The 14669-nt window shown below is 37.2% G+C and overlaps 1 protein-coding gene across 7 annotated transcripts in view; it reads right to left on the reverse strand.

Annotated features, from left to right (window-relative positions):
* SPIRE1 (spire type actin nucleation factor 1) overlaps positions 1–14669 on the reverse strand; it is a 125361-nt gene that overhangs the window by 67896 nt on the left and 42796 nt on the right. For all 7 annotated transcript variants that reach the window (XM_086893044.1, XM_086893054.1, XM_086893069.1 and 4 more), the window contains exon 3: positions 2061–2291. In XM_086893044.1, the coding sequence (XP_086749170.1) occupies positions 2061–2291 (231 nt within the window). The remainder of the gene's footprint in view (positions 1–2060; positions 2292–14669) is intronic.

Here is a 14669-nt window from a genome sequence, read left to right on the forward strand (position 1 = left end):
GGGGGAAATAAGAGAAAGCCACATGCTTTAAAGATGGTCTTTATCCCTAAAAAGGTATTAAGTCAAGGAAAAAAGACCTTGCAAATGTGCACTCATGTCAAAAATACAGCAGAACAATGTTGCCATTCTATTCCTCTCAATGCAGTAACAACACTGATTAGGGAATAAAGGTAATTTGCAGAGTTAAGCCTGCAGCACATAATTTAGACAAATAAACAACAGAGATTTCCAAGGGATGGAGGAGTAAAAGTTAGGATGATGTACAAATGACTGCTGACCTTCCATTTACTAAGATAAAGTCACAGAAGCATTATGTGTCTGGAATTATATTAAATTATTAATAAAATATGATGAAGAAATAAAATATAAGATGCTGATTTTAAAACATACAAACAGGCAGGTACCTCAGACTAGCAGAGATATTAACAAAGGCAAATGAAAAGAATGCCATTCCATGGCCTTAACTGTTGGAACCGGTTGAATTTTCTTACCGCTTTTGTATTTCAGGGATGTTTACATCAGTGTACCCAAAGGAGTTTAGCAAAGTTTTCCAGATTTATCTTTTACTGTTTGCAGAAATCAAGAAAGAATTTGCAAAATAATCACTTCCACAAAGCCACTGTCTTCAGCTCTGTGTATACAAAGGTCTCATCTGCCTCTGCACTAAGTGAAACTTGTACTTAACAATCTAACTTCAACTGTCACCAATTCACAGCATTTTGCCAAACCAGGGGGAAAGGAGGAATGAATCCCATCAATCTACATTTCCTCTAGACTGTCTGGAACAGCTTGCATGGGGGCTTAGCTTGCCCCTCTGGAGCAGGTGACTGGGTGTCAGGGAGAGGCAGAGGGAGGAGAGAGCAAAGCACCTGCGCCCACAACTCAGCAAGAATGGCAGTGGCAGGGGCTTGAAGGGCAGAGCACTGCAGCCAGCCAGACCCTCCCCATCACAGGGCAGCAAAAGACCATTTCATTCATTCTCCCTCTGGCCTCTGCTTCTCTGAGGGAGGGAGGTAAAACAAAGGCATTATGCATCTGGCATTACTTCTGATGCAAAGAGCATGCAAAAGCATCTCAAAGTTACTTCCCCTCTGGACTCCCAAGAGTTCCTCTCTACTGTTAACCCAGCAGAACTGAAGCGTTTTAGTGGGGTCTTTTTTCTGGTAATGTGTTAATGTGTTCTGATGTGCTACTTGGGATATTCTTCTAGTCTCAGCTTCCATCATGACACTCAATTTCTGTGGTGTACTAAGCTCCTAGTCCTTAGATATGGCTTGCATTTATGAAAAAGTACTATAAATGGCCTGATCCCCTTGGCCTACAAGTTAGCATGATATTTTTCAACCTGTATTAAATTCTCAGATTATTTATGAGTTAAGCCAATTACACAATTTCTTTTCAACCACAGTTATTAATACCTCTGTCTGTAATAAGAGCTCACTGGGCTCTAAAACATGCACAGATTGCTCTGGAGGGTAATACTTTCCAATGATTATTCACAGTAGCCCAGATAACATTAAAGAACTTGTCACAATTAAAATTCATAACCTATATTTCCGAATTTCACAACTCAGGTCAAGAACTGCAACCATAATGATCACCAGTGAAATACTGTGTCCTGACTCACTCCATCCAAATAAGCTACTCTTATAAAAGCACTCCTGTGCTTCAGGAGGTGGCAAGCAAAGGAACTGATAAGAAATAATTACAATAATAACCTGCTAATGAAAAGGTGAATTAATTGAAACATACCATGAAGTATCCGAGAGTACACAATGTAATTCAACAGATGTTTACACTAGAAGGCTGACTATCCAGTGCAGGGATTAAATCAGATTGTGATACTAATGGCACATCCAATGCTAAATTTGATCATGGATTTTCTGTTGCCTACTGTCAAACTTGAAACAATACTGCACGCCATTTTCACAAGCAAACTATATAAAAGGACCAGGAAAATCAGAAAATGACACAGCCAGAATCACACAGAACAATAACACAGAAAACAGAGTTGATTTTCTCATTGACAGAACTATCATATAAACTGCCTACTACTGTACCTTCATGACATCTTTATAGGAGTGAATGGCCTCAACTTCCTCTTTGTCATCATCATCCTCCACTCCTTCATCCAGGGCATCATATCCTTCATCCCTACTCCCATCTGTTTCTGTGGCATTAGTCATGTAGTCAATAAGCTGTTCCAGTGGAGGACTTAATTCCCTCTCTTCATTTTCCTTCAAACCATAGTCCAGGGCTTTATATATAATAATCCCTAGTGATTCAATAACCTGTAAAAACAGAAAAAGAAATATATATTAATGCCATTTACATGAACGAATGGGTCAAGTGTGGAACAACCTTTTCTGGTGTTTGTATAACAATCCCACCTGCTGAGAGGGCAATAAACATCAAAATCAAAGAGAAAAATTATCTGCTAATATCTAGAGTAGCACTTGAGTAATACAGCATAGAACAAGCAAGAGCAGATCATACCATATACCTACCACTTTCTTATTTCAATATTTGAAATAAAAATTCAACACTTAAAAAAAAAGGAGGACATTTTAAGATTATTTTCCCTTCTTTCTTCTGATATTACAAACCTCAAAGTAACACTACTCTACTTTGTAAGACTATATTGCACGCACATGATCTTTTTTTGTGGGCCAGGTGGGAAGAAATTAAAAGAAAGACTAAACTAACATGAGATGCCTTCCTCCTCCTACAGCTTAATGACACATGGAAACTGCCCTTCAGTTTGTGTCTCTTCATTGACCTGAGATGCGTCTGGACACAGCTGTGCATGTCCCAGTATTATTCATTGAGCACTGGGACAGCAGCCCACAAGAACTCCTGTGCCTGTTGCACATATACATACACATATACCACTGAAACTACCAACAACTGTATTCCATAATGATGAGGTGGTACCTCAATTTTTCATTGAATTGAGGCTGCTTATTTGTGCCCCGTCAAGAGCAAAGCAAACCAATGACCTCTTATCCAGTGTGAGCTAGGAAAAGATTGTCATGGACATCATGCAATGCTAAATGCACATTTTCTCTCTTGGCATTAATTATTTTCCTTATGAGCAACACCGAACCTTCTGGAATTTTAAAGATGTAAATAGATGGCATTTCAAACTGAGGAGTTTGAAAATGGGTATTAATGAAGAAGGAAGGGAAAATGGGATTGCAATAGAAAACCACAAGAAGGTAATGTCACTGCTGGAAGATCCTTGTCTGACAACGGAAGTAGGACTGGAGTTAGTTATTGCTTGTAATCTCTGATCTTCCTTGTGTGTTGGGATAGATATCATGTCACACAAATTAGCAGACTCCAGTGTAGGAGTAGTTGGCACAGCAGCAACTTTAATAACAGGAGCATTTCTAAATATACTAAACCTTGTCATCAAATGCCATTTTCTCTAATTTGCCTTTCAGTGCGATCCTGGTTGACACACTTTTTACTGCAGAGTTTTGAAATTCTGTTTGGGTAAATAGGACAGCACAAAGGGATTCTTAAAACATTAAGTTTTACTCTAGCTGCTTACTTATGTCAGCACAACAAAGTATTTTTGGTCTGAGAGGCTGAAGGCTAGCAAAGACTAAAAATCGTTTCCAATTAGTTTATCTATACGAACAATTTAATGATTGCTGTAGTCTGACAGCTTTACACTTGTGCACCTCATTCCTCTGTTGGGATTACTTTGCAGTGCAAATTCACTTTCCAAGACAGTGGCTAATAAACAAAAAAAAGTAATTTAAAACCCAATACATAAAACACATTCTTCAAATAATTCAAATAATTTTGGTAACTTGGTTCAATATAAAATTTTGCACATGCTATTCCCTTGAAATGTGTTTATACGTATTTATTAAAAAGTGCAGTTAGGGAAAGTGATTAGGCAAATTAGTGAAGAAGAAAAACCTGTATATGTTTTTTTCAGTTCAAAGAGGAGCTTCTGACTTGGGAAGTGCTACTGAGACAAGAAAGTATGCCAGGGAGGTCTCACTGCTTTCTTGCTCAGTTCTCATACCCTTCCCCTGACTTCTGCCATGACCCACTTTGGAGATGGGACAGCTCTAAAAGATTAATTAATCTAATCTAAAAGATTAAATTTATATTTGTAGTACATCTTGCTCACTTCTTAGGGAAGCTGTTTTGTAGTAACTGTCTTGTAAAACTTGTATTGTTTAAAAAAAGTATCTAAAAATGTGGAAGTCACACAAAGTAAAATATAATCATTCCAATGGTAGACATGTGTTTCCTGTAACTCAGGTTCTGAGTACAATTCCAACATATACCCCCCTTCAGCAGCTGAAAGGGAACAAAGAATACCAGTTTGAAGGAAACTGAAATAAAAATGAAGTATAACTGAAAAATCACTTTGATACTTTGAGCACCTGTGAATAAACACAAAGTAATTTCTAATAAAAAGTACATTTGAAAGGGCTTAGCATACATGAAGACTGAAATGTCCATATCAGATGCAAAGAAAATTATGCCTTGTGCCATGCAATAACGGCTGCTGAACACAGCTTCTGGATTTTGCTACCAAAACTTCAAAAAAATAGAAGAGGGGGTGGATAAAGAAAGTGCACTCTCTCTGCCTTATTCTGTTTGGGAAGAGGATTAAGGCATTCAAAAGCACCATGGCTAAAACTGGATGACAGCTGCTGCTTTCTTTGATGTATCAGCAGTGGGGTTTTGCAGCTCAGTAATATGATTTGTGCGTTTTTATGTACTATGAACAGATTTTATAATACATGCAAAGCTGACACAAGACGAAAGCTTGTAACAGCACCAAGTCAGAGCTGTAGCTCAGTCTCTCAGCTCCTTATTTAGGAGAAGTGATTAAAAACATATTTACTCATTGTCTGTCTCTATCACAGATTCTTCTTGCTGAAAGACAAAGCAGCAAATAACTAAGTAACTTTGCTTTGATTCGCATTGAAACTGAAAACGTTCAGCACCTTTCAGTAGTATCAGTGTACCAAGGATCCTGTAAACCCCACAACTGCCATAGAAATATCAAACAAAAGTCACAGAATTGTGAACGCTTCTTTCCATGGATAAAACTACTAATGCAACTTCATACAAATACAATTTTTAGGTCTATATAAATAGAGACAAAATATACAAGTAAACTGATTGCTGCTTCAGCGCATGTGTGCTGTCACTTTGCCTGTAATACAAATCAAATACAAACAAAAAAAAGGAAAGCTGTTCACAGCTGAATGGATCAATTGATAAATAAGAGGGGTTTTTGAGTTGGATAATCAGAGAGTGTCACTTTAAAAAAAAAATTTTAAAGCATCAATTATTTACAAAGAAATCACACATTCTAAATTCTACTGTTGGCCAATTTAGCACAAAATAAAAACTTCTGGCACCTAAAAACTGAAACTGTACTGATACAGTTTTCAATTATACATGAAAATAGAGATACATTAAGAAAAACAAGAAATGTTTTCAAATGTTTCGAATGTTTTCAAGACATTTACAAGAAATGTAAGAATGGACCTAGCAAAGCTTTTTTAAACCACAAAGTTGCACAATGACACCCCAAAACAACTCCATAACACTGAAATAAGTGTCATCACTAATAATAAGTAATGCTGCTCAACTCAGGTGAAACCTGAATTGTTTCTGATTGATTTAAATTTCAGCAAAGGACCTGACCTCTGGAAATCAATTAGTAAATAAATTTAAAAAATAAACAATGCAGTCTATCAAGTTAAGCAATAACTATCAAGTTATTTTGAAAGGCATGTCTCCAGACCAAAAAAACCCCAACACACAAACTGAACTTGTACTTTGCTGTGCTGAAATCATTAGTGAAAGGGCAATTTTGTCCTACCGTGAGCATTCCTGCAGTTTCTACGCCAGTCTGGACTCATATTATATGGTGGTTTTAGATTAGATTGTGTTAAAGTAGCTGGAACACTTTGGGTTTAAGAACAATATAAAAACAATATCCACATGCTCCTTTCACACACGTAGCAAAAACAAAACCCAAATTATTCAGATTCTTTTCATATACAAACACAGCCCAGAACTTTCCATTCTGTATACCTTCCTCCAACACACTAAGGCATGCCTCTTGGACAGGGGTTCATTAGTGTTTTAGGTTTTTCATATTAACCAAATTATGCTCCTCCAATGAACTCTGCCAATTTAACATTCTTGAACTCTTCAAATACACAGCCCTTGTACAGGAACCAAAGAGGTTTGATACTTGCAGAAGTGCAATTATTGCAAGTACTTCACTTTGAGAAAAAGCCTTTTCCCCCCCTCAACATACACATCCCCCTGATTCTTGCTGAAGCGTGGATGAGAACAGGCAGAATCCACATCTCATGGCACACACAGCTGGGCACTGTCTGAGCTTTCATCCTCTTCCTAGGCCTGCCTCAGTTTTAAAACAAACAAAGCCTAAGGACAGGCTTGTACTTAAAGCAGCAAAGGACTGTGTTTTAGCTCAAATGCTTGTCCCTCCCTAAAGTTCTCCCTTCAAGCAAAAGCCACTCAGCTTTTGTGTCCTAAACTTGGATTAAAGATGCTGTAAAGCTCCAGCTCCTAAGGTGAGTTAACTAACTCTGAACTTTCCCACAGGGACCTCAGATATGGCCACCAGCCACAACAGTATTTGCATTACTACTGCACTTTCATGAATTCCAATATTTTTTTATTAAAAATGTGCAGTACAATAATTATTTTTAAGCTTCCATATTTTACCCAGATCTCCAACACACTTAATTAAGGAGAACCATTCTGCCTCATAGTAAGATGCTGAGAATTCAGGGCTGGCACTCCTTCAGGGAGAGCTACTCACCACCACCAACTCTGGCATCACCCATGGTATTAGGCAGCACTTAGTCAATCTGTAAAGACTAACCTGTCCTAATGTGCTTAATGACTTTAAATTAACCTGCCAGGAGCTCCACACAATGCTTCTGACACCGTAACATGTGGTATAAACATAGGCACAGACATCCTTGAAGTCAAGAGTTTGATATCTTAAATTTTATATGCCATGTTAGAAGACAAACACAAGTTTTTGTGCTCAGTTTCTGTAATATGGTCCAAAGGACTGGCATGTTAAAATGTTATGTAAAACCAACTTGTTCCTCTCTAGCTAGATGACAGAGGGCAAAAGCTTTTGCTCTGGGTCTCATTTCCATTTGCAACAAAATAATTTGTTGTTTCTTCAATTATGGAACTGAAAAAGACAAGGCTTTTAGGAAAGGTGAGCAAATAAAGGCATTAGGATGTATGTTTTTTTGCTTATTTAGCTCATCCTGAGGTGTCCTACATAACTCTCAGGAGCACCTCATGGAAGAGCATGTTTAAATAGGACACTATGAGAGGTGTGCTGCTGTCACTGTACACTGCGGGTACATTAATGTAGTTTTCATCACTGCATTCCCAAGTGGAAATGGGGTAGCATTACCCAGGTTTTAATGGCAGGGGACATTGCTAAATTTAAATATGACCTTCACTAAATTAGAGCAACGTGCAACAGGACTGTCAAATGAGAACAGTGAAAAAAGGAGCTTCCAAGTGCTTCCAGGAAAGCAGCAAGGATTTGGACAACTTCCAATGAATCAAATGAATCTTTCATTTCCAAAGAATACAGACATAAGATAGAGAATTCTTTAACTTCTGGGTGATGTTGGTTTGCTACTGAAAAAACAAGGTATTGCTTTCTGCAATATAATGAGCCTTGCTTTTTAAGTCAAAGTAGTAATGAAAGCAAAAAAAAAAGAAAATCAGTATGTCAGATCTAATAGAAAACAAATATGAGACAGAATTAAATAAATCCTTTTAATGATATTCAGTCTGGTTTAGATACATTCAGAGTTAGGAAAACTTCTCTACCATATTCAGAGATCTTTTCCAATATGGTTTTATATCCTGAGTCTTTGAATGCACTAAGTGGGCAGAGAGACCTACTTACTGAATTCTTTGTACTATTCAGGTATGTGTTAAAGAGATTCAGTGCAAGAACTTTTGATCAAAGACACAGAACAAGCCTAAAACATACAAAGAGGAGGCTAGCTTTTTTTTGTTTGGTTGGTTGGTTTATTCCCCTCAAAGTGAATATGTGAAAATTGAAGCAGTTAAATGTTGTTGGATACAGTTGTCTCAAGGAGTGTAGCACTAATGTAACTATAAGTTTATTGAGGATCAAGTGTAATACAAGTCTTCTTATTCAAAGGTTCTGATAATTATAAATGTGATTTTTTGTTGTTAAAATCCACTATAGATATTATCTCAGTTGAACTATAATTTATTAGCATAATTATAAGCAGACTTTTTTCTATTATATCAGTTGCAATTTACATTTTATCTGTAGTGTTTCATTTTAAACACTGAAACAAAACTGTCAATGTTCTTTTAGCTTTTTTTCAGACATTATAATCCCCAAGATCATGACAAATCATTACTCTGTTGCTACACACTTTATTCAAGCTGAAGGAATTTCACCATAGTGACTGTTCATACCCAGAGAAAAAAATAAAGTTCTCTAATTTAACTGTGGAGACTACAGCAATGGCAGAAGCTTCAGTAAAAGAATTAGATGCAGTAATTAAATAACCTAGATGGTGAAAGTAATTTGAAAGTTCTAAAATACACCTCTATTCATATCAGGCTTCAAATCCAGGTCATGTTAACCTGATGCCATTTAAATAAGGATAACATGTTTTTTTATCCTAAGTTAAAGACAAAAAATCCAATCATGTCACAAACTTCTATTCTAGTTCTTTTATTAAATTTTTAAATTTTTATTAAATTTTATTTGATAAAACATAGCTAAACATATACATATAATTTATTTTTTAGAAATAGAAAGCAATCAGGTGAACACCCCAAGTGAAGAAACAGAAGGGGCAAAGTCTTCAGCTGACTTCTGAAAACAACCAGGCCACAGAAACATCAGTGGGTTCAAATTGTGTAAGAGACAGAAATTGCCATTTGTCACATCAGCCTTTTGAATAAAGCTTTATCTAGATTACATGAGAGTTTCAGATTAACTGCAGCAAAAGATTTTGCAGTGAGGAAGAGAAGTAAGCAGCTCAAGGAAAACTGGTACAAAGGAGAGCGAGACTAGTTCAGTAGCTCTGATCCTGAGAATTCGTGTGCAACTGGTTTCAGTTTGGCTGACATTGCACACCTGACTATGGTCTGTCAGACAAGATATGGAAGATAGATAATAAGGAGCTTACTGGAGCTTTGATTCAGTTCAATTTATGGTAGAAATGAAGCAATGCAAAATCAATGCCACTTTTACTCAAAACATCTACGCAGTTCAACTACTCTACTCAAAGAGTCAGTTTGCATGAATTTTTCAGCCTTCCCCATGGCTTTTATGTCAACCATTACTGCTGCCTGCTATAGGCTTGGCTCCCATTTATTTAATCCAAAAATTAAAGTGAGTAAGCACCTGCTGCAACATAAACGATTTGTTCTCCTCTGAGTCAAGAACTTTCTCACACTTATTTTTGCCAAAATTACTGACTACAAAAGCCAAGCAAACAAAATATCAGGACAATGAAATCTATTCTTTTAAATATAAATTCTTGATTACTTAAAGTTTTACATTTCCATGTACATCTTAAAAGCTTTCCAGCAGCAGCTCACAACAGACTTTATAAAACTTAGGCTGGTTTCACCATATTTGTCAGGGCTATGTCTGCATTTCAAGTGTTTCACAGCTGATGAACTTCACAGAGACAGATGAAGCACCTGAACAAGTTTACACAGAGTGAGGAACATGACAACTCTTCTGGTTTGATTTTAGCTTTTCTCAAACCCATCTTCCTCCATTCCTGAAAAAATACATCTTTCTGTCTCCTAGCAGACTTCTCTTGTCAGCCAAGTTGTCCCAATTCCAAGATGCTATGCATAAAATCAAATATGTCGAGAAAGAAGCCCAAATGTAACCGCTCAGCAGGTCCTTTTCAAAATGATGTGCCAAAAAAGGGACTGGTATGTGCTGCTCCCTTCTAGAGACTGGAGTATTCATTACCCCACACAAAGCCATACGCGTTTAGCACGGCTTGTCCTGGAGGTAGCACATACTCATGGCAAGTCACATAAACACACATAAGAAGGTTGTCCTTTCTATCCATGCCGAAGGAGAAACTTCAAAGATGTCTATGGGATGCTGCATTTATCACGTAGCCACGGAAGACAAACCATGCACAGCCACCTCCACTGTCTTGTGGAAGGTCACTCAGACATGCCTAGGCTTCCTTCCTAAAGAAACTGATGAGAATTCCCACATACAGCCTGTCACCAGAAAGGAAAAATATGTGAGGCTCTTACTGAGAGTTTTTTTGCTAGTCATATGTGTAAGGAAACCTCATCCTGACATAAGGACATGCCTTGATTATGAAGCATGTGAATTTTCACATAGACTATCATGAAAGTATAAGGAATTACTAATGGACCACATACATTAATTATTTAGGTCACATATGAGTATGTCATGCAAAATATTATTGCAGGCTGACAAAGCCTCTGCAAAGCTCCTGATTTTATGAATATTCTTCCATGCTCTCTTCCCCATAAAAAGCAGCATTGGACACAGGCATTTGGATCTCTCAAATACTTGTCCAAAACTGAATGCCTAAGTGAACGTATAATATTTGAGTAACAAGCAAGGGGAGCTACTGCAATATTACCTTCAAGTTCCTGTAAAGGCCTTATTGGAAAGATTGGTATTTGCTAAAATAGTTCACAAAAGCACAAGTAGGCACTGTTGACAAATTATCTACCTATAAAAAGACATTAGCTTAACATTATATTTTTCAGGTCTGAAATTCAGATACAATAATAGTATGAAAGGCTGACTTACTCTACACCAAAAAGCAACAGAATGTGTGGCTGAAACTCAGCAAAAAGCTCAGCACCTGCTTTAAAGGCCACAAAACCCCAGGGAATCCATTTATGAAATGTCACTCACAGATTTCTGTTTCCTTCTGAACAATGAAATCTCCACAGAAAAAATACATATTAAGACACACCTCTATCACACATATAAGCTATTGATTCATAAAGCATACAGTTTATAACCTCAGGCATGAAGTACGTTAGCACAAGATATTCTAGCAACTGCCAGCTGTCAAAGTCATCAAGTGCTGAACTGTGACAGTTTGTTATCTTTAATGGAACAGCCATATTCCTGGATTACAAATTGCTGAGCATTGTTCTACTGCTCTCTGCCAATAATGACAACATCTATGTATTCAAGTACAGTGACAGAATAGATTTGCTTTCAGTCACAGGTCAAAAGTGTTCCACTATTTAAAAAAAAACAACATATCGATTTTATGCTTAGATTAAAAAAAAACAAAAACACAAACAAACCTACAACAACAACAACAACAAAACCAGCCTCCAAAAACTATAACAAAACCAAAGCATTCCTGACTCTGGCTGTCTGCAGAAACCTCCATCACACAGCCAAATTTTCTACAATGCTCAGCACCTGACTCTTGAATTGATTAGATATTATCCAGATAACTTATTTATCTGCTTAGGTGGCAGCCAAGTTACTAGATATCCAGCAACTCATGGAGAGGGATTAATTCCAACATTGCCATCTATATAAGACACACAGGTACTTGGGAACAAAAACTCATTCCAAAAAAAGCTATATGCATACCAACTAAATAGATTTACTGCCTAAAAAAACTATAATGAGATTATCTGCTCCATTCAGTGCATTTTACACCGCCTGGGAAACTTGAGAGTCTCATAAATTTAGGCCTAAAAGAGGCAATCCTGAGTTTTTCCAACACTGAGACCTTGTTAATGGATGTTCCTGTACAAGCCACTCTCCTGTGGTCAGCCCAAGGAGAAGAGAGGTAGGTAAAGATGTGTATCCAGGGTAACATGGTAGCAAGGGGAAGGGAGAACACCAGACAGAGTGACCTGTCACATCCATAGGAGCTCTAATGCAGTCCTACACAATTCACCCCTGGATCAAGGATTCACAACAAGCACCCCAAAGCTTCCTCATTGGCTTGTGAAGAACAGAGCTCAGCTCAGGTGTACAGGGATTATAAATCCCTCTGGACTTCTTATGTTTTGGAAATTAAATTATGCTGCAATATTACCTTGTCTTTCTAACCACATTATTACCCTTTAAATGACAAAAAGAGATCCCTACCCAGAAAAAGTAAGTCAAGGAATTACATTCATATTGTGGTGAGTTTCCTGATTTTTTGGAAATATCACACTTTTGGGGTAAAACATAAACTAAAATTAAGAGTTTATATTCAAATCCTGAATTTAGTCCCACCTTTACACCCCCAACCTCCCCAGCAAAATAAGCTACACTGCCCATCCTAAACAGATCGCGAAGCACAGTCATTATTTCTTCTGGAGCTAGTCTCAAATGTAGGAAGTGTATGGGGCTGAAGGTCTGTGCTGTGGGGTTTTCCTCATCACTCTTCCCTGTGAAACCTCACACTCATCCTCACACTGGTCATTTCCCCTCTCCTATAACAATTTTACCACCTGGTATATGAGGATATTGACCCATTTTCAAAGCTTTGGATAAGAAGCACTGTGCAAGTCTAAATTATATTTCTGCATGACATGCACACAGACTTAAACACAGCTGGAAGTGCTTCTAATCATCCAGTTTTCCATATGACTTTTGTTCCAAATAAACTAGAGGAAGGAAAAAATGAAGAAAAGTACATGCCTGAGGCTAATGGTTAAGCTTATCAGCTGGGTGCAATGCAACACAAAGCTGCCTTTCTTTGCGAATATAAAGCAAGATGTAAGAGTGGTTTATTTAAATATAAGTAGCACAGGTAGCCAGAGAAAACAGATACTAAGGTTAGAATATCAGATTGTTCTAAACTTCATGGGAAATAAATTCTGACAGCATCATCCCTTTGTCTTGTTACACCAATAGAATTATACCTACCAGGCTACACTCCAAAGAATTAATGTCTTGAAGCTTAAGAAAGGGGGGAAAAAGCAAGGTTTTAATGATTTTTGACACTGTGGCTTTAAATTTTGCTCCTTAATTAATTATCCCTAATTATTTTTAATATCCTTTACTATTTTAACATTTTGCAAACTCTACTGTATCCACACATCCTTTTGGGAATAAATACCTTTTCTAACACACACAGCATGACAGTTCATATTACAGCTCAAGCAGAAATTGTCTGGCAATTCCTAGACCAATCAAAATGAAAAAACGATTGTTTCTTCAGACAGTTCTCTAACAAGTGGAATAATTTTCCTAGAGGGAATAAAAAAAATATTAATTAAAAACAACCCCAATGACAACAAAACAATGAAAAACCAAAACACCACAAAAAACCCAACCACCAAATAACAACACAGCAGTCAGAAGGTCCATTAAAGATAAAACATTAAATTCTGCTGGATTTCCATAGGAGTTCCAGTTTTGGAATAGCAAAAACATTCCTGCCTAGCCAAGAAATAAGTTACTTAAAAGTAACGTCCTTAAATTGGAGAGATATTAATTTGATTTAAAAAAGGAGAATCTTTTTCTCTTGTCCTCTTGTTTTGTAGCCTCCCAAAAGTTTAAGAAATTAAGAATAAAAGAAAAATGTAATTGTATTACATACACATGCCTAGATTTCTCTGACTAGATGAGCACAGTCATCAATACTCTTGAAGGAGTTAAAGATCTTCAATTAAATCAGTTTGAAAGCGTATCTACTCAACTACCTCCAGGGACTCAAACATTCAGTATTTCAAGTGCCATTGAACAATTTATATCTGTGAATTCTGAAGCAGAGAGTGACAGCAGAATCTGGTTTTTGTTTTTATTTTCCATTAACCCCTTTGCAGGGATTATTTGTCACACCAAACAGGCAGTGACAGGTAAATGTTACACCACGCAAAGGCAACACCACACAAGGGAGAGGAGTCTTTGGTGACGGCCAGCACCATGAGGAACAGACAGACAAACTGCAATGGCATGATTTCAGAGAATTGTGCTTGTAAGGAATACATGCCAAACCAGAGGAGTGGGTGGGTGTCACCCTCCCTGCTGCGCAGACCCCCTGCTAACATCACAGGGTTTGTGCTGCAGTGTGGTCTGACAGCTCAGAAAACCAACCCAGATGGGAAAAGTCACGTTTTCCCTGATCAGCTTAGGGAAAAAAAGCCCAACCAAAAACCCCAACAAACCCAAACCCCAACTCTCTGTGCTTGCACAGATGCATCTGGTGCTACCAGACATCAGTGCTGGCTTTAGGGCAAAAGAAAGCATAATACAGCAGAAACCTCAGATCTATTTCTACCCATGAAATAAATGTCTGCTTTAACTAGAAGAGCTAAAATTAGCCTTAACAAGGAGTAACTGCATGATTGTTTGCCGTAACAATTTAATATATTTTGATAAAATGCTTCGTGTCATGCAATCCTTCCTCTAACAATTTTTCTATGATTTTTCTCTTTGTAGTCTTCCCTAATCTCTATTTCTAGCCCATGAACAATGATTTTTACCAAATACATGTTATGATAGGTATAGCTAGGATGGCTAGGTTGAGCTACCTAGGAAAAAGGTTTGTTTCGTATAGGTAAGATTTTAAAAAGTAAAAAAAAAAAAAAAAAATAAATTAAAATCAGAAATGTTTGGTTCTTTTAAAAATATGATA

This window comes from Cyanistes caeruleus, chromosome 1 (genome assembly GCF_971803275.1).
Source record: "Cyanistes caeruleus chromosome 1, bCyaCae1.hap1.1, whole genome shotgun sequence".
NCBI lineage: Eukaryota > Metazoa > Chordata > Aves > Passeriformes > Paridae > Cyanistes > Cyanistes caeruleus.